We start from the raw sequence: 22,151 nt of genomic DNA on the forward strand, positions 1-22,151 counted from the left end.
GGCAGTTGCTGTCTACCAACCTACTACCTAGGGCCCAATTAATTTATCAGACAAAATAAGAATTAGAAGAGTCCTCGCTTCGTGAACAAAGAAAAGAGTGATCTTATATTTAATGAAGAACAGAGAAAATTTGAGGAAAACTGCTCACTAACCAGAGCAACTTGAACTCATTAACATCTACATCTAATGATATGGTAAACGTAACATAAAAGACTTCTCATTTTTGAAAATCTAGCACAATCTACCCCCATCAGCACCACATGATCAACGATCGACTGTACATAATAAAGCAGCCAACACATTGAGCCTCAAACTTGAAATCAAATAGAAAAAGAATATATACATACCTGAGTTGGATTGAGCTTGTATATGCCTGGCTTAATCATTTTCTCTCTATGATCACTAATATTTTCATCCTCATAATTGAGGCTTCGCCAAGCACGAGTTTTCCAAAATGGTACTTGTCGGTCTCTACTAATAAGTGGTTCCCTTGTGGGTGCTTTATTTTCCTTGTCCACTTCACTGTTTAAACGATCCACACGAGCAAACTTACTTCCGTCATGTGCTAAACGGTCCAAAAACTCACGCTTACTGCTGATGCTCGAACTGTCTAGAGAAGCTCGTCTCACCAGCACCTTTCCACCAAGTGCTCGGTAGTGAACATTATCTGAACACTCAGAATGAAGGAATGTAGCACCTTGATAATTTTGAACAGATTTCCTACTGTGAACACAACAGTCCCGAACTGAGGGCATAGTATCACACCTTGTTGATCTGTGTGTTTGTCCTGTAGATTCACAGCAATCACCACTATTATTGCTCCCAGTACAACCACCACTATCTTCACACTCATTACCACTGCCCCCAACACTACCCTGTGCAGTGCTTCCTACAATTTCTGTCCTTTGTTTAGAATCTTCAGAGGGCGGGAGATTTTCCTGAGTATCCTGAGGAGATGTAGAGTCCTCACTGGGGGTAGGTGACATTGGCTGCAATGTTTGTAAGGGTCGAGAACGTGGATGCTGAGACCAGAGAGGAGGTAGGGACATTCGGCGTGAGAGCTTAGAGGCATGACGGGAACGTCCATTGCTCACACCACCCATTGTTGTGATGGAGGGCTCGGGTAATAGGGCATCAGCAGTCAGAGTGACATTGGGATCAATAGTATGTGATGTAAGAGAGGTTAGTGAGAGGCCTCCCATCATCACAGTCTCCACCACCAGAGGCTGGCCCCCAACCTCAGGCAAACTTTCCCTCCTAATAACTGTACGGGGAACCAGGCGAGGCAGATTCAAGGGTACAGAATGTCTTCGCCCTAGTTGAAGTGACCTCGATACATTTTCTAAGGATCCCAACACAGACTGATGACTATCACCACTGCTACTAGGTGTAGTACCTCCATCAACATCATCTGGCTCTTCACCAGGTTCCTCAATAGGCAATCTTAGGGAGTCGAGTGGGGTAATAGAGAGCTGTGTGGCAGCCACTTCCGCAGCCTCCCGGGCCAACTGTTCTTCCCACAGAACAAGATTTCTATTCATATGCGTCACCATTGATGTTGAGAGACTTGTATTTAACCAACTATCCCAAGCAACAAATAGTGGCGAGACCACAAATTTGATAAATCCTGAAAGAAACAAGAAAATATCAGATATTTTTTTAAAATGAGGGTAGAAAGTGTATCTCATGTTCATTATTATGAAGAAACAAAAGTACAGCTATACTACACTGTATCTTTCATGTTAGTTAGAAGTAAAATGTTAATACACTTCAAACAAATCAATATTTTGGTATTATGTCAGTGTGGGTATTTGAAAGCAGGACAAGAAAACAAAAGTATTCATTACAGGGACAGAATACCATAGATTATGTGCAGGATATCCAACTTGACAGTGATAAAAACAAGTGATTTTAATATTATGTACTAAGAATTTATTAATTACTTTTAAATATAAACCATTGTACTATGTCCCACTTATATACGTATGTATTTAAAATCATCTTCTGCCCTATCAAACCCTGAATGCTGTATGTAACGATCTCTCCTCACACGAGCATAAATTTATGGAAAAATGATGTAACTTTATAAGCAGAAAACCAGTATGAGAAAGCACGTATGCAGACTTCCATGATACAAGACAATTTTATCCATGTTAGTCCATCGTCTACGAACAGTTAAAACTGAGGTAAAGAAACCTGTACAGGTAACACAAATTTAATTTTTTAATATTTTCTAACAATGCAAAGAATGTAAATACTGCAACAAAAATATACAAATATGAATCCCATTATCATTTTAAATATTAATGACTACACTGGGTCAAACTGTTTTACAGGTAAAATCAAGTGTACAGTATATGGAGAATGTGGCCTAGTTTTTATTTTAAAATTAAATCTTCAGAATTAATATGGTTGAGCAATTATACACTGTATTTGATTATTTTAAGAATTCTCCTCTTACATCATGAGGAAAAACTTCCATGGTTGATTCCTGGTCAACCAAGTCAACCTCAGTCAAACCAGAAAGACACCATAGCAAAATTAAAATGGAAATTCATATTTTTTCTCTCACTGTTTCTTGCTCTGGTTATTCGCACACCTGAGTGCCATTTAATGGTCTGTTCAATATTCTCAACCTAAACAATGACCTTCAACATTATTATTCTAATTTTCTTGTCAGTGTCTTAATTTTAATGTTCTATCTTTTAGTATCCCTTATTTAAGAAAAGTCCTCACTGTGTGTACTTTTTTTTGCATTCTACAATAAATGGCAATACTTCTTTTATGACATCCAAAACATGCAGAATTCCTTTATAAAATCTTTAGGTGCATCTAATACAGTGGAACCCCGGTTTACCATCACCTCCCAATGCGACCAATTATGTAAGTGTATTTATGTAAGTGCGTTTGTATGTGTATGTTTGTGGGTCTGAAATGGACTAATCTAATTCACAATATTCCTTATGGGAACAAATTCCGTCAGTACTGGCACCTGAACATACTTCTGGAATGAAATAATATCGTAAACCGGGGGTCCACTGTATTTGTGTTGCATGAAAGTATGTGAAATGTCTGGTTAAGGTTGTAAATACCACAAGGAGGGTAAGCTGCCAGGGAAACAAGACAACAAATATATACATAGATTTTGATTTCATCATTTATCTAGGATTCAGGTAGAGCCAATTTTTGTCACTTAAATAGAGGTTTTTTTGGAAAAAAATGGAAATGTTATATTCCTACAAGGCATTTTTAATGAGATATTTATTGGTCAGAAAATTTTATTAATTGTGAATAACCAATTATTCAAACTATGGATAGATTTTCAACATTATAAGATAATGATATACAGTACATAGTGTAGTAATGAAAAAACTTTCAAAGCTCATTATATAAAATCTTAAATGTTCTTATAGGATCAAACATACCTATTTGGATTTTAGCAATTGATGTAACATAGCGATCGCACTGTGGTGTGATGCGAAGGTTCAACTGACGTTCATAGTCACCTTGCCGATAAAACTCATCACAAATCTGTAGAAAGGACAGCAAGGTAATGAGCGGAAATGTGAACACTTAATATACTTAATGACATACAGAGAATAAAATTTTCGTACCTAAACTGGAGGTACTATCTAATTCTATACCTTACAAAAACTGCAGAAGACCTAAAATATTTTAGAGGCCTGGTCAAGGGCTGATCTGCTGGGGCACTGACCCTTCAACACCCTCCAGGTACACAGTAGAACCCCCATATCCATGGATTCAGTTTCCATGGTTTCAGTAATCTGAGGTTTACTGCAGCCCGAAAATATTAAATGGAAAATTCCATAAATGATTCATAAGTTACAAATTGCAATCCTATAATGGAATGCAACATTAAAGTCACCCGTATAATCACTGAAGCATTAGAACCATGCCAGCAAATGTCTGATGAGCTGAAAAGAAACAACAACTTCCTATCACAATGTTTTTCCAAAAGGTTGAAAAACAAGCCATGTCCACTATCGATAATCCCCAACCATCATCATCATAAAGTCTTAATGTGTATAATTTATTAATTAAACTTTATCACAGGTATGTATGTAATGAAAAGCAACTTATATACAGGGTTCACTACTATCAGCTTTTACGGGCACCTGCGGTAGGTCTTGGAACGTATCACCTGTGGATAGAGGGGACTACTGAACAGTCTCTTCTAATTCTATACATGACAATTTTGGATAAATAATTTAAAACTAAACTTCATACTGTGCTATCATGACAAACATTACCTTGTGTGACCATTTACGAGATATTTCCCAGGGTCGGCAAGGATTGCATATATCGGCACACTTCAGAGCAATCTGAAGCGAGAAGTGCCGATGTTCTGGGTCATTCATATCAAAGCTGTCAGCATCCAAGTACCTCTGCAAATATACAATAATATAATTAACTTTATATACAATTAGGTAATTTCAGTGGCCCCTTTAGGGGGGAGGGGGGAAAAATTGGAGCATAACACATTTTCCCAGTCAGTGCAGATGGAAAGCAAATTTATGTCTTACAGCCAAAAATTTTAACAAGTAGCTACTTGTAGCTAGAGGGAGAGAAAGGTAGCTCTGGTTTAACAAGGTTCTTCAGGTAAGAGTCCAAATTCAACTAAACATCAGAATAATGCAATTTTTTTATCGAGTATGGTGTAGCCATGACTGATGATGTAAAGACTGTGGAGCTGCACACCATTTAAATGAAAACATAGTGGATGTCAAGGTGCAAGTCCACCTCAAACTAAAAAAAAATTAACTGGGCTGACTATATTAAATCAATTATTCTTTCAATAGGACACATGCAGTTAGATGTGTATTATAAATGAACAAGTATTGTGACTGATTAAAAAACACCTAAGCACAACATTGCGAGGGTGACTTATGATATACAATTTACATTATCTGTCATATATGAGAAGTGGCACAGCAGAAAAGAATAAGCTTCATATTCAAACAACGGAGAAAAATGCAGGTGTAGAGGAGATCACAGTTATAAACCTCAAGTTATCATACTTTGTTATTGAGCTCTGAGCCTAACTTACAGGAGCACAAGACAATACCTACACAAAAAATAAAAAGGCACAATATAGTAAGTCCTTGACTTACAAACACATTTAGAATTTTCTATATTGTGTATAATAACAATATTATATCATTATTGTGTATAATATCATTATTATATCATTATTCGTTACATCTATTCGCAGATGACACCACTTATGTCTCCTCCCACCCAAACCCAGGTATACTTAGTAACACTGTAAACAGTGAGCTACATAAAACATCAAACTGGATGATGACCAATAAAATTACTCTCAATATAGACAAAACCTACTTCATGCTTTTTGGAAACAGAACATTAAATATCCAGCTAAACATATCGATAAATGGTTCACCCATTACAAGACACACAGAGGGCAAATTTCTAGGTCTCCACCTTGACTGTAATCTTAAATTTCAGACCCACATCCAGCATATAACTAAAAAAGTTTCCAAAACAGTAGGTATCCTCTCCAAGATACGATACCATGTACCCCAAAGGGTGCTCCTTACTTTATATTACTCTCTAATATACCCTTACCTCACCTATGGTATTTGTGCTTGGGGATTTACCACAGCCAATCATCTTAAACCTTTAATAACCCATCAGAAAGCGGCAGTGCGGATGATCACAAACTCCTGCACCAGACAACATACCCCCACCACTCTTCAAAACCTTGAACTTACTTAATATACAAAATATACACACTTATTACTGTACCTACTATATATACAGAACATTAAACTCTAATATCAACCCTCCACTCAAACTTCTCCTAGACAGCTTCAACAGAACACACACAGGCATAACACGAGGCACAAAACACTTTTTGACATCCCTCGTGTCCATCTCACACTATGCAAAAATGCAATGCAAATATCTGGAACTCTTTGCCCGAAACAGCAAGAGGTCCCCTACCCACAAATCAATTTAGGACTATACTCAAAAATCACCTCATCTCTCAATAACAACCATACCCACACTATGATAACCTATAACCAAATTTAAAGCAACTCTCCCAAATATTTTATTATCCCTTAACTATTAAGCCATTATTACAAACTTAAAAATGTATGTCTGTATCATAAATTGTACTACCTTATATTAATAATAGCGTAAAATACTGAATATTTGTAATATACCATTCTTCACCTGTTTAGACTCAAGTAGTCTTTAAGTATTAGGTTAAGTCTGCCCAAAATGCCTCAGCATGATAGTGGCTTTCTTTGTACCAATCAAATTATGAAATGTAAACACATATTGTGACCTTGATAAAGAAATAAAGTTTTTTATTTTTCAATTTTTTTTTTTTTTTTGATACAGAAGGTCCCCAACACGTTCATAAGTTGAAGGCTTCCTGTACTGTGACTTGAACAATACACATATAACCAGCACACAAGAGAATGAAACCTGTGATGATGTTTCAGTCCAAGTGGGACCGAAATGTCACCATAAGTTTCATTCTCCTATGTACGGGTTATTTGTGTACAATATTTACGTGTTCTCACAGACAAAACATTAAAGACTCTATTCATTCACTAACACAGTTTTGACCACGATGGAACTTATTTTCTGCTATGCAATGCCTCACAGACCATATGTTAGAGTACCTCTAAGAGAACACTAAATAAAGGATAAAAATCACTCTAGGTGAGAAAATCCTATTATGCAAATTTTAGGATTTTCTCTTCATTTTAGGATTTACTCAAAATGAAAACTACTGGATCACATTATTAAAACTTCATGTGTATATTATTCATTATCTTTATAATGATCTTTATTTCCCATTTTTATGTGGCAGTAATGCACATTATTATTATTATTATTATTATTATTATTATTATTATTATTATCATCATTATCATCATCATAATTATATTATTATGATTGTATTACATGGGTTTATAAAGGATGAGCTTAACCACAGAATTGATGAAGGAAAAAAGGTGAGTGGTGCATTGAGGTATCTGTGGAGACAAAAAATGATATCCATGGAGGCAAAGAAGGGAATGTATGAAAGAATAGTGGTACCAACACTCTTATATGGGTGTTAAGCTTGGGTTGTGAATGCTGCAGCGAAGAGGGAGCTGAAGGCAGTGGAGATGTCCTGTCTAAGGGCAATGTGTGGTGTAAACATTATGCAGAGAATTCAGAGTGTGGAAATTAGGAGGTGTGGAGTTAATAAAAGTATTAGTCAGAGGACTGAAGAGGGGTTGTTGAGGTGGTTTGGTCATTTAGAGAGAATGGATCAAAGTAGAATGACTTGAAGAGCATATGAATCTGTAGGGGAAGGAAGACGGGGTAGGGGTCATCCTCGAAAAAATTGGAGGGAGGGGGGTAAAGGAGGTTTTGTGGGTGAGGGGCTTGGATTTCCAGCAAGCATGCATAAGCATGTTGGATAGGAGTGAATGGAGACAAATGGTTTTTGAGACCTGACGAGCTGTTGGAGTGTGAGCAGGGTAATATTTTGTGAAGAGGAAACTGGTTAGCTGGACTAGAGTCCTGGAAATGGGAAGTACAATGCCTGCACTTTAGAGGAGGGGTTTGGGATATTGACAGTTTGGAGGGACTTCGGAACTGTCATATCTGAGTTCCTCTGCAAAGAGAGTGATTATGTATGAGTGAGGTGAAAGTGTTGAATGATGATGTAAGCATTTTCTTTTTGGGGATTTTTCTTTCTTTTTAGGTCACTCTGCTTTGGTGGGAGACGATTGACATGTTAAAAAAAAAAATTGTATTATAAATTAATATTTTTTTTTTATTTATCACACTGGCCGATTCCCACCAAGGCAGGGTGGCCCGAAAAAGAAAAACTTTCACCATCATTCACTCCATCACTGTCTTGCCAGAAGGGTGCTTTACACTACAGTTTTTAAACTGCAACATTAACACCCCTCCTTCAGAGTGCAGGCACTGTATTTTAGGTAGTAGGTTGGTAGACAGCAACCGCCCAGGGAGGTACTACTGTCCTGCCAAGTGAGTGTAAAATGAAAGCCTATAATTGTTTTACATGCTAGTGTCCTTTTTTCTGTCTCATAAACATGCAAGATTTCAGGTACGTCTTGCTTCTTCTACTTACACTTAGGTCACACTACACATACATGTGCAAGCATATATATACACGCACCCCTCTGGGTTTTCTGCTATTTTCTTTCTAGCTCTTGTTCTTGTTTATTTCCTATCTCCATGGGGAAGTGGAACAGAATTCTTTCTCTGTAAGCCATGCATGTTGTAAGAGGCAAATAAAATGCCGGGAGCAAGGGGCTAGTAACCCCTTCACCTGTATAAATTACTAAATTTGAAAAGAGAAACTTTTGTTTTTCTTTTTGGGCCACCCTGCCTTGGTGGGATACGGCTGGTTTGTCGAAAAAAAAAAATTGTACAAGAGACTCAAAACCAAAATGCTTACCCGAAATCTGGTGAGAAACTCTTGTTGACGGGTGATATCTGTAGCTAATATGAGAGACCTTATCATTTCCTGAAGCACTGATACATCTTCAGGTGCCCAAGAATCTAGTAGTCCAGACTCCCAGAGGCAGCCCATTGCACACCTCCAGTGATGGTTTTCAAGCACACTTAAGTTCTGTATGAAGGAAAACAAATAAATAATTAATTAATTATACAACATTGTCCATTTACATCATTCCCAAAACAGAAATGCTTTCACCATCTTTCACACTATCACTATCTTGCCAGAGGAACATAGATACAACAGTTTAGATGTCCTTCCCAATAGCAAATATCCCAAACCCCTCCTTTAGAGTACATGCACTGTACTTCCCACCTCCAGGAGAGTCTGACTACCCTGAATTAGAGGAACAATCTACTGACCTAGTCAGTATGCTGTTCCTCTCCAAGCTTTCTCTAGTGGCTTTCCTATCTAGCTTTTTCTATTAGCTTTCTCTAATATTTTGACATCAACAATTGTCAGGAAAACCCCCTCTGTTATCTTTAATAAATACTGCCACAATGTGTGCTATCTTCCATTTCAATCAGTATTTTTTTTTTTTAACAAGTTGGCCGTCTCTCACAGAAGCAGGATGACCCAAAAGGAAAGAAAATCCCCAAACAGAAAATACTTTCATCATCATTCAACACTTTCACCTCACTCACACATAATCACTGACTTTGTAGAGGTGCCCAAATACAACAGTTTAGAAGCATATATAACATACCCCTCCAAACTGCCAATATCCCAAACCCCTCCTTTAAAGTGAAGGCATTGTACTACTTCCCATTTCCAGTACTCAAGTCCGGCTATATAAAAATAACCAGTTTCCCTGAATCCCTTCACTAAATATTACCCTGCTCACACTCCAACAGCTCCTCCGGTCCCAAAAACCATTCATCTCCATTCACTCCTATCTAACATGCTCACACAAGCTTGCTGGAAGTCCAAGCCCCTTGCCCACAAAACCTCCTTTACCCCCTCCCTCCAACCTTTTTGAGGACGACCTCTACCAAGTCTCCAGGTAACCCGCCTTCCTTCCCCTACAGATTTATAAGCTCTCCAAGTCATTCTTTCATCCATTCTCTCCAAATGACCAAACCACCTCAACAACCCCTCTTCAGCCCTCTGACTAATACTTTTAGTAACTCCACACCTTCTCTTAATTTCCACACTCCGAATTCTCTGCATAATACTTTCACCACACATTGCCCTTAGACAGGACATCTCCATTGCCTCCAGCCGCCTACTCGCTGCAGCATTTGCAACCCAAGCTTCACACCCACATAATAGTGTTGGTATCACTATCTAGGTTTTTCCCCTTTTTTTCTAAATAGCTCTTGTCCTTCTTTATTTCTTCTATTGTCCATGGGGAAGTGGAAAAGAATCTTTCCTCTGTAAGCCATGCGTGTCGTATGAGGCGACTAAAATGCCGGGAGCAATGGGCTAGTAACCCCTTCTCCTGTAGACATTTACTAAAAAAGAGAAGAAGAAAAACTTTATAAAACTGGGATGCTTGAATGTGCATGGATGTAGTGCGGATGACAAGAAACAGATGATTGCTGATGTTATGATTGAAAAGAAGTTGGATGTCCTGGCCCTAAACGAAACAAAGCTGAAGGGGGTAGGGGAGTTTCGGTGGGGGGAAATAAATGGGATTAAATCTGGAGTATCTGAGAGAGTTAGAGCAAAGGAAGGGGTAGCAGTAATGTTGAAGGATCAGTTATGGAAGGAGAAAAGAGAATATGAATGTGTAAATTCAAGAATTATGTGGATTAAAGTAAAGGTTGGATGTGAAAAGTGGGTCATAATAAGCGTGTATGCACCTGGAGAAAAGAGGAATGTAGAGGAGAGAGAGAGATTTTGGGAGATGTTAAGTGAATGTATAGGAGCCTTTGAACCAAGTGAGAGAGTAATTGTGGTAGGGGATCTGAATGCTAAAGTAGGAGAAACTTTTAGAGAGGGTGTGGTAGGTAAGTTTGGGGTGCCAGGTGTTAATGATAATGGGAGCCCTTTGATTGAACTTTGTATAGAAAGGGGTTTAGTATAGGTAATACATATTTTAAGAAAAAGAGGATAAATAAGTATACAAGATATGATGTAGGGCAAAATGACAGTAGTTTGTTGGATTATGTATTGGTAGATAAAAGACTGTTGAGTAGACTTCAGGATGTACATGTTTATAGAGGGGCCACAGATATATCAGATCACTTTCTAGTTGTAGCTACACTGAGAGTAAAAGGTAGATGGGGTACAAGGAGAATAGAAGCATCAGGGAAGAGAGAGGTGAAGGTTTATAAACTAAAAGAGGAGGCAGTTAGGGTAAGATATAAACAGCTATTGGAGGATAGATGGGCTAATGAGAGCATAGGCAATGGGGTCGAAGAGGTATGGGGTAGGTTTAAAAATGTAGTGTTAGAGTGTTCAGCAGAAGTTTGTGGTTACAGGAAAGTGGGTGCGGGAGGGAAGAGGAGCGATTGGTGGAATGATGATGTAAAAAGAGCAGTAAGGGAGAAAAAGTTAGCATATGAGAAGATTTTACAAAGTAGAAGTGATGCAAGGAGGGAAGAGTATATGGAGAAAAAGAGAGAGGTTAAGAGAGTGGTGAAGCAATGTAAAAAGAGAGCAAATGAGAGAGTGGGTGAGATGTTATCAACAAATTTTGTTGAAAATAAGAAAAAGTTTTGGAGTGAGATTAACAAGTTAAGGAAGCCTAGAGAACAAATGGATTTGTCAGTTAAAAATAGAAGAGGAGAGTTGTTAAATGGAGAGTTAGAGGTATTGGGAAGATGGAGGGAATATTTTGAGGAATTGTTAAATGTTGATGAAGATAGGGAAGCTGTGATTTCGTGTATAGGGCAAGGAGGAATAACATCTTGTAGGAGTGAGGAAGAGCCAGTTGTGAGTGTGGGGGAAGTTCGTGAGGCAGTAGGTAAAATGAAAGGGGGTAAGGCAGCTGGGATTGATGGGATAAGGATAGAAATGTTAAAAGCAGGTGGGGATATAGTTTTGGAGTGGTTGGTGCAATTATTTAATAAATGTATGGAAGAGGGTAAGGTACCTAGGGATTGGCAGAGAGCATGCATAGTTCCTTTGTATAAAGGCAAAGGGGACAAAAGAGAGTGCAAAAATTATAGGGGGATAAGTCTGTTGAGTCCTAGGTAGTAGGTTGGTAGACAGCAACCGCCCAGGGAGGTACTACCGTCCTGCCAAGTGAATGTAAAACTGAAGCCTGTAACTGTTTTACACGATGGTAGGATTGCTGGTGTCTTTTTTTTTTCTGTCTCATACACATGCAAGATTTCAGGTAATATCTTGCTACTTCTACTTACACTTAGGTCACACTACACATACATGTACAAGCATATATATACACACCCCTTTGGGTTTTCGTCTATTTTCTTTCTAGTTCTTGTTCTTGTTTATTTCCTCTTACCTCCATGGGGAAGTGGAACAGAATTCTTCCTCCGTAAGCCATGCGTGTTGTAAGAGGCGACTAAAATGCCGGGAGCAAGGGGCTAGTAACCTCTTCTCCTGTATATATTACTAAATGCAAAAGGAGAAACTTTCGTTTTTCCTTTTGGGCCACCCCGCCTCGGTGGGATACGGCCAGTGTGTTGAAAGAAAGAAGAGAAGTCTGTTGAGTATACCTGGTAAAGTGTATGGTAGAGTTATTATTGAAAGAATTAAGAGTAAGACGGAGAATAGGATAGCAGATGAACAAGGAGGCTTTAGGAAAGGTAGGGGGTGTGTGGACCAGGCGTTTACAGTGAAACATATAAGTGAACAGTATTTACATAAGGCTAAAGAGGTCTTTGTGGCATTTATGGATTTGGAAAAGGCGTATGACAGGGTGGATAGGGGGGCAATGTGGTAGATGTTGCAGGTGTATGGTGTAGGAGGTAGGTTACTGAAAGCAGTGAAGAGTTTTTACGAGGATAGTGAGGCTCAAGTTAGAGTATGTAGGAAAGAGGGAAATTATTTCCCAGTAAAAGTAGGCCTTAGACAAGGATGTGTGATGTCACCATGGTTGTTTAATATATTTATAGATGGGGTTGTAAGAGAAGTAAATGCGAGGGTCTTGGCAAAAGGCGTGGAGTTAAAAGATAAAGAATCACACATAAAGTGGGAGTTGTCACAGTTGCTCTTTGCTGATGACACTGTGCTCTTGGGAGATTCTGAAGAGAAGTTGCAGAGATTGGTGGATGAATTTGGTAGGGTGTGCAAAAGAAGAAAATTAAAAGTGAATACAGGAAAGAGTAAGGTTATGAGGATAACAAAAAGATTAGGTGATGAAAGATTGGATATCAGATTGGAGGGAGAGAGTATGGAGGAGGTGAATGTATTCAGATATTTGGGAGTGGACATGTCAGCGGATGGGTCTATGAAAGATGAGGTGAATCATAGAATTGATGAGGGGAAAAGGGTGAGTGGTGCACTTAGGAGTCTGTGGAGACAAAGAACTTTGTCCTTGGAGGCAGAGAGGGGAATGTATGAGAGTATAGTTTTACCAACGCTCTTATATAGGTGTGAAGCATGGGTGATGAATGTTGCAGCGAGGAGAAGGCTGGAGGCAGTGGAGATGTCATGTCTGAGGGCAATGTGTGGTGTGAATATAATGCAGAGAATTCGTAGTTTGGAAGTTAGGAGGAGGTGCGGGATTGCCAAAACTGTTGTCCAGAGGGCTGAGGAAGGGTTGTTGAGGTGGTTCGGACATGTAGAGAGAATGGAGCGAAACAGAGTGACTTCAAGAGTGTATCAGTCTGTAGTGGAAGGAAGGCGGGGTAGGGGTCGGCCTAGGAAAGGTTGGAGGGAGGGGGTAAAGGAGGTTTTGTGTGCGAGGGGCTTGGACTTCCAGCAGGCATGCGTGAGCGTGTTTGATAGGAATGAATGGAGACAAATGGTTTTTAATACTTGACGTGCTGTTGGAGTGTGAGCAAAGTAACATTTATGAAGGGGTTCAGGGAAACTAGCAGGCCGGACTTGAGTCCTGGAGATGGGAAGTACAGTGCCTGCACTCTGAAGGAGGGGTGTTAATGTTGCAGTTTAAAAACTGGCAAGACAGTGATGGAGTGAATGATGGTGAAAGTTTTTCTTTTTCGGGCCACCCTGCCTTGGTGGGAATCGGCCAGTGTGATAATAATAAAAATAAAAATCACTATACTTTTGTACATTCCTTTCTTTGCCTCCATGGATAACGTTTTTTGTCTCCACACATACCTCAATGCACTACTCACCTTTTTTCCTTCATCAATTCAATGGTTAACCTCATCCTTCATAAACCCATCCACTGACAAGTCAACTCCCAAATATCTGAAAACATTCACTTCTTCTATACTCCTCTCCAATGTGATATCCAATTTTTATATATCTATATCATTTGATACCCTCATCACCTTACTCTTATCTACGTTCACTTTCAACTTTCTACCTTCACACACACTCCCAAACTCGTCCACTAACCTTTGCAACTTTTCTTTAGACTCTCCCATAAACACAGTATCATCAGCAAAAAGTAACTGTCAATTCCCATTTTGTATTTGATTCCCCATAATTTAATCCCACCCCTCTCCCCAACACCCTAGCATTTACTTCTTTTACAAACCCATCTATAAATATATTAAACAACCATGGTGACATTACACATCCCTGTCTAAGACCTACTTTTACTGGTAAGTAGTCTCCCTCTCTTCTACACATCCTAACCTGAGCCTCACTATCCTCATAAAAACTCTATACAGCATTTAGTAACTTACTACCTATTCTATATACTTGCAACATCTGTCACATTGCCCCCCTATCCACTCTATCATATGCCTTTTCTAAACCCATAAATGCAATGAAAACTTCCCTACCTTTATCTAAATACTGCTCACATACATCCTTCAATGTAAACACCTGATCTACACATCCCCTACCCACTCTAAAGACTCCTTGCTCATCTGCAATCCTACATTCTGTCTTACCTCTAATTCTTTCAATAATAACCCTACCGTCCACTTTTCCTGGTATGCTCAGTAAACTTATTCCCCTATAATTTTTACAATCTCTTTTGTTCCCCTTCCCTTTATATAAAGGAACTATACATGCTCTCTGCCAATCCCTAGGTACCTTCCCCTCTTTCATACATTTATTAAGCAAAAATATCAACCACTCCAACACTATATCCCCCCTGCTTTTAACATTTCTGTCATGATCCTATCAGTTCCAGCTGCTTTACCCCCTTTCATTCTACGTAATGCCTCACGTACCTCCCCCACACTCACATCCTGCTCTTCTTCACTCCTAAAAGATGTTATACCTCCCTGACCAGTGCATGAAATTACCACCTCCCTTTCTTCATCGACATTTTAAAGTTCCTGAAAATATTCCCGCCATCTACCCAATACCTCCAGCTCCCCATCAACTAACTCCCCTACTCTGTTTTTAACTGACAAATCCATTCTTTCCATTCTGCTTGTTAAATGTTCTATTATCTTATCAGCACTGATGTTGGGGTTTGAGAGTTGGAAATGTTACTGAAAGTCAAGATATTTACTTTGATTTTTGTATTTCTGTTCCTCTTATCAACTTTTATGCATTCCCAAGAACTTAGAATACAGCAGAATAACTTAGAATACAATAGAATAACTTAGAATACAGTAGAATAAACTAATAAATAACTTCTTCAACCTATGTTGTAACAAATCAAGATTTCTGCACTGCCTGACTAATGGAATATTGTATCTGTTTCTAGTACTTTCCAAGTTTTACCTGCAGGGTTTATTATCTTTTAGTACCTTGTAGAGTGCAGCCAAGTGGTTATCTGTTGCAATAAGGAATGGCTGGTTGACCCCCGGATGATCAAGATCATGGCATACAGCTGCAACAAGAGCTGCAAGAACCTCCAGGGGAGTCATGTGCTCACGTATCTGCCAAATTTACAGTGTGAGAATTGTTGTAGTCATGGTATTTGCTGTTTCTTGCAATATTTAACAAGAGAACTGATTCATGAAATGGTAATAACATGATTGCAGACAAACCATGGTACCATGGGTTTAAACCTTGCCTCTACCATTTTTCTTTTTAACAAGAGAATATTACAAAAAATTTGCTAGACATGAAACTGAATGGGAAAACAGCTTAGGATGCTACTGTTTACAAATGTAAGGCAAAATCTGAAAGATTGACAAACTTTATACAACAATGCTTAAAACCCACATTATTAAAGTATTACAGACTGAGGTACAGTACTTTATACCCAGGGAATAATATTTAATCAACTGTTCACATCTTACTGGGAAGAGCTTGATACACATTTATAACAAACATGCTTCAAATGCTTCAGATTTTTATACTTATACTATACTGTAATGATCAATATTTTATTGTCCAAAAAGGGATGTTAATAAGTGTAATAAAGATAAATTAACCATTTATTCATTCCCTACAAGTAAAAGCCTTATGTGGTAAAAAGGCTTTACATCACCTTTCCTTACCTTTTCCCCTTTATATGGAAGTTAAGTCTCAGAATATACTGTTGTAAGCAAAATATACTGCTATAAGTAAAATTTATACAAAAAATTGTGCACCTTCTCCTCCTGAAGATAGCAATGCATGGCCTGTGTCACATCTGCGGCATGGATGGCGTTATGGTATGGGTTGGAGGCGTGGTACCCATCTTCAATTAAACCTGAAATGAAAAATCTGTATTGGTATTTTTCAAAAAACTTGCATACTACAAGTTTCATTATGCATCCCATACTCCTGCTGGAGGTAGTCAAAATATTAGGCCCCTCATACTCCTCCTAAAATAGACAGTCTAATGTTTAGGAGCCCCATACTCATGCTGCAGGTGGGAATCCAATATTTAGGAGCCCCCATACTCATGCTGCAGGTGGGAATCCAATATTTAGGAGCCCCCATACTCATGCTGCAGGTGGGAATCCAATATTTAGGAGCCCCCATACTCATGCTGCAGGTGGGAATCCAATATTTAGGAGCCCCCATACTCATGCTGCAAGTGGGAGTCCAATGTTTAGGACTCCCACATTCATCCTATGGGAGGTAATCACAGGATTAGCAGACCTGCTATCATGGGACATAGTCAAAAAGGTTTGGAGCAGTATACTCATCCAAAGGGAAGTTGTCAAGAAATATTACGAGTAGAGACAAAACTATTGTAATAATCTACCTGAACATTCGTGGACAGACTACAAGACTTTACTAATGCAAAACTTTACCACTAACTTCTTTGGCAGGTGCTTAGTTAATATGCAAAGTCAAATTTGCATGTTTATAAGCACTATGTGCTTATTATTCTCAAAATATATACGATGGATTTACTAGCCCCAGCTCTAAGGTATATTACCACCCCCTAGGATGCGACCCACACCAGCCAGCTAATGCACAGGTACCTACTTACTGCTAGGTGAATAGAGGCAGCAGGTATAAGGAAACATGCTTAAAGTTTCCACCCGTACTGGTGATCAAACCTTGAACACTCAGCATGTGAGCCGAGTGCATTACTGAGCCACAGGACATTACTTCATGACCCCTCTCAAGTTAATCATGTCTCTATGAATATAATAATGGGTCAGCATCATGTGTAGTTCTCTATCTCAGACTTAGCGATCATCAATTATTATTCCATGGTATTTAAACTGCCAACATCTTCATCTTCACAATACTGATCTGGATGTAAAGGCTGCTGGGTAAAGTCCATTATTATAACTTGTGTCTTTAACCTTCTTTAGTGCTGCAGAGATTTTTTTTTTTTGAGCTATTAAAAAATGAGGAGTTTTTATTTTTAATGAGTTAACCTTTTGAATTATGTAACTCATACCAAAATATACAATATATATTTTACTCAGGTATCCATATATTTAAATGTATTTTTTACATGAATGCCACACACCAAGATTGTGGTTTACTGTACATTTAAAATATTGATAAGAATAAAAATTTCATATGTCACTGATAATAGTGGCCTATATGTACCTGGAAGAGTGCAGCAATTCTTGTGGTGTCCAAGTTAAATAAATTCTTTTATCCCATGACTTTTGAACATTTCCAATGGTAGTTGTACATACTACCTTCCAATGGTAGTAGCACATACTACCTTCCAATGGTAGTAGCACATACTACCTTCCAATGGTAGTAGCACATACTACCTTCCAATGGTAGTAGCACATACTACCTTCCAATGGTAGTAGCACATACTACCTTCCAATGGTAGTAGCACATACTACCTTCCAATGGTAGTAGCACATACTACCTTCCAATGGTAGTAGCACATACTACCTTCCAATGGTAGTAGCACATACTACCTTCCAATGGTAGTAGCACATACTACCTTCCAATGGTAGTAGCACATACTACCTTCCAATGGTAGTAGCACATACTACCTTCCAATGGTAGTAGCACATACTACCTTCCAATGGTAGTAGCACATACTACCTTCCAATGGTAGTAGCACATACTACCTTCCAATGGTAGTAGCACATACTACCTTCCAATGGTAGTAGCACATACTACATTAAATTCATCCCATTGTTACACTACTTGATTTGAAAAAAAATTTTTTTAGTTTCCCTTTAGCCTAATTTTTCTTGGTTTACATCTGTGGCTTTTTTTATCTCTACTAAAGATACAAAACATATTCTTTATCTATTCTTTCAAATTTTTTTATGACCTATATGTGGTAACATTTACAAAGGGATTCAGGGAATGGAAATATAAACACATATGCAGTATAATGTGATCCTTTATTGACTACGTTTCGCCCACACAGTGGGCTTTTTCAAGTCACAAACAGATCTGTTTGTGACTTGAAAAAGCCCACTGTGTGGGTGAAACGTAGTCAATAAAGGATCACATTATACTGCATATGTGTTTATATTTCCATTGTGTCGGTATTTTATACCATTTATTTCCATCGGATTCAGGGAAACTGGTTAGCCAGACTTGAGTCCTGGAGGTGGAAAATACAGTGCCTGCACTCTGAAAGAGGGGTGGGGATATTTGTAGTTCTGAACTGTACTATTGATGCCCCTCAGGCCAGACAGTGACGAAGTGATGGTAAAAGTGTTTCTTCTTGGGGGGGGGGTCACTCTGCCTTGGTGGGAGACGACTGGTTTGTTAAAAAAAAAAAAAGTTGATGTATCTTCTCCTCCACCTCTTATTAACCAGCATGGGCATCTTTGATTTCATTATTTTTGCTAATACAGTGGACCCCCAGTTTACGATCAGCTCCCAATGCGACCAATTATGTAAGTGTATTTATGTAAGTGCGTTTGTATGTGTATGTTTGGGGGTCTGAAATGGACTAATCTAATTCACAATATTCCTTATGGGAACAAATTCGGTCAGTACTGGCACCTGAACATACTTCTGGAATGAAATAATATCGTAAACCGGGGTTCCACTGTACATTATCTCCCAAAATAATACCTTTCCATTTTCCATTTATTATACTGGTGGAGAAGTGCTTAACCCATAGGAGTTCAACACCACCTGGGAAATGGGAGGTGATCAGATTTGATTTGAACAAGCAGTCAGTGGCTCCACTTCCTTATATCAAGAGCACTTTACCAGCATCAAAGGTTCATCCCCCAAGCTGTGATGACTGATGTCTGTTAGTGTGTCTGTGTTCCCTCAGGGATGCTCAGCTTGCAATGTGAAACTTCTCATTAACTCTTTATTTCATGCCACTTTGTTTACAACCAGATTCTTAACTTTTTTTAAGTGCACTTTTTGTTTTTAATTTCCTCTCTATTAAGTCCTGTTTATTGCTATATATGAAAGAAAAATGAAGCTTGTTTGCATTATGGAAATAAGTCACTTTGACTTTTAAGGGGGATTCTCCTGGGTAATATATACGTAAGTTCAGATGCCCCCACTAACATATGTTAATATGCAGTAAGACCGCAGTAAACAGGTGATATCACAATATGCAAATTAACTAGTGACAAAATAGTGAGATTCCAAGCACTTTCGTGATTTCTCACATAATGTGAGAAATCACAAAAGTGCTTGGAATCTTACTATTTTTTTTACAATTCTCTTACACATGTTAATATGCAAGACAATTGTAACCATCCCAAAAAAATTATGTACAATTTTACCTAAATAAAGTTAGCATTGTTTTATTGTGCAACATCATCAGTAGCTACAATTTCACAAAACTGAATTATGGGTACTTACTAAAACACTTCCAGATTGTAACTGTGTCAAATTTAAAATGTTGTATAAGACCGTATTTGTGGAGTAGGTAGACACAGAGTACTGATACTGGGCGACCCCCACACACACTGTCCAGGGCAAAGGCATTGAAGCTCCATACACCGACTTGCGACAACACACACTGAAAACACACAATGCAGTATACTTTTAATTTCTTGAATTAAAACAAAAAAAAATGATGCATGTAAAAAATCCAAAGGGAAGTGCATGAGATCAATATAATAGACATATAAATTCCAAGAGGAAGTACGTAAACTTAAAAGTGTATCAATGCTGAAGAAGAATCATATTTTCATGTGATATCATCTGTGGAGAAAAATCTCCAGTAAAGTGGACTCTTCCTTCCTCCCACAACAGTTTATGAGGAACAGATTTATGTACCATAGCATCTCGAGGCATTCCCTCTCACTGTCAGAATTTCTGATCAACTAAACAATGAGGGTTAAACAAGAGTACGTAATTACTCTTTTCCCCATAACAGGAAAATTAAGAGAAAACCTGTGTTTCACTTGTCCTACAAGTCAGGGACATCATGATTTCTAGTCTACAGCTAAATAACAAGAAACCTACCCTCTTGTGTTAATTCTGATTGCACAGACTAGATATGAGTGGATACAAAGCTGAACTCAGCAATTCTTTTGTGGGGACGATGAACTGGTGGGCGCTGGGCAAGGTGGCAAGCTAGGTTGAATACAGACATCAGAGCATGAATACGTCACAAATCTCCCGCTGAGAACAAAGAAAATAATGACTCTTTGTGGTAAACTCTGAAATACTGTCAATCTCCACTAGGCAATTTAACTAGGGCAAAGAACAGCGCAAACACAAATGTAGTGATCTGCGGTATAAATTATGATATCGAATTAATGTGTGTCACCGTGGCGTATACTCGGACATAAATTATGGGACAAAATATCACCTTACCAAAAAACGACTGGCATCAAAGTGACTGCCTCTCAACAAGTGAGTACAATATAACTACTATACACATCTGTAGCAGCCTACTCAAGACAATGATACCGGGATCACATGTCCCCTACAACAAACTAGTGGAAATTGGGTCAGTTACATACCCAGGCAAGTCCAACCATGCCCAGATTGTCTATGTTAGCTGCAGCTAATAGGTAGATGTGAGATTTGATTGGAGTTACCAATAAATTCCGTGACTCGAGGGCACTCCGCCCACATATATACTGTACATATACAGTGGACCCCCGCTTAACGATCACCTCCCAATGCGACCAATTATGTAAGTGTATTTATGTAAGTGTGTTTGTACGTGTATGTTTGGGGGTCTGAAATGGACTAATCTACTTCACAATATTCCTTATGGGAACAAATTCGGTCTGTACTTGCACCTGAACATACTTCTGGAATGAAAAAATATCGTTAACCGCGGGTCCACTGTATACTGTGTATATGTGTGCAATAATCGTATATAAGTGATACAAGATACAAAACAACCATGGCGGAAGTTGAATGATAGCTCTAGGCCTTTCATATTGTAATCAACATATAAGGAGCTTGCAATGTTGCAGAAATAAGTAGGAAGTCCAGGTAGATTTCTTCAAGGAAATGAGAGTCTAGCCAGAGTCATTCCCTTGAATATAAAAATAATATAAAATAATTACTGGTAACAACAATAACAACAATAATAATAATAATAATAATAATAATAATAATAATAATAATAATAATAATAATAATAATAATAATGATAATAATAATGTACTTTTATAACTGTAGTGTAGGCAGGCCTCTGGAGAGACGGTGATGGAGTGAACGATGATGAAAGTGTTTCTTCTTTTTCGGGTCACCCTGCCTTGGTGGGAAATGGCCTATGTGCTAATAAATAAAAAAATAATAATAAATAGTAATAGAAAATCACAATGAGTACATTCTGACGAGTATTTCACTTGATTTATGTATACTGAGAGAAACTGTGTATGAGCACATGGAGGGGTGTGTATCTCAGTATTATACACCCATATCTGGGCTCTTTGTTGACCACACTGTGCTTTTGGGAGATTCTGAAGAGAAGTTGCAGAGGTTGGTTGATGAGTTTGGTAGGGTATGTAAAAGAAGGAAATTAAAAGTGAATATAAGAAAGAGTAAAGTGATGAGGATAACAAAAAAATTTGGTAACAGAAGACTGGATATCAAATTGGAGGGAGAGTATGGAGGAGGTGAATGTATTCAGATATTTGGGAATGGATGTGTCAGCAGATGGGTCTATGAAAGATGAAGTAAATCACAGAATTGACGAGGGAAAAGGCAAGAGGTGCACTGATGAGTCTGTGGAGACAAAGAACTTAATCCATGAAACCAAAGAGGGGAATGTATGAGAGTACAGTGGACCCCCGGTTAACGATATTTTTTCACTCCAGAAGTATGTTCAGGTGCCAGTACTGAC

The 22,151-nt window shown here is 38.4% G+C and overlaps 1 protein-coding gene across 7 annotated transcripts in view; it reads right to left on the minus strand.

Moving 5' to 3' along the window:
• Positions 1-22,151, minus strand: part of LOC128702288 (uncharacterized) — a 522,463-nt gene that overhangs the window by 29,966 nt on the left and 470,346 nt on the right. For all 7 annotated transcript variants that reach the window (XM_070102166.1, XM_070102168.1, XM_070102167.1 and 4 more), the window contains 7 exons: positions 19,700-19,859; positions 16,087-16,187; positions 15,295-15,426; positions 8,477-8,650; positions 4,272-4,406; positions 3,426-3,531; positions 348-1,627 (listed from right to left, as the gene is read on the minus strand). In XM_070102166.1, coding sequence (XP_069958267.1) covers positions 348-1,627; positions 3,426-3,531; positions 4,272-4,406; positions 8,477-8,650; positions 15,295-15,426; positions 16,087-16,187; positions 19,700-19,859 — 2,088 coding nt within the window. The remainder of the gene's footprint in view (positions 1-347; positions 1,628-3,425; positions 3,532-4,271; positions 4,407-8,476; positions 8,651-15,294; positions 15,427-16,086; positions 16,188-19,699; positions 19,860-22,151) is intronic.

This window comes from Cherax quadricarinatus, chromosome 80, assembly GCF_038502225.1.
Source record: "Cherax quadricarinatus isolate ZL_2023a chromosome 80, ASM3850222v1, whole genome shotgun sequence".
Taxonomy (NCBI): domain Eukaryota; kingdom Metazoa; phylum Arthropoda; class Malacostraca; order Decapoda; family Parastacidae; genus Cherax; species Cherax quadricarinatus.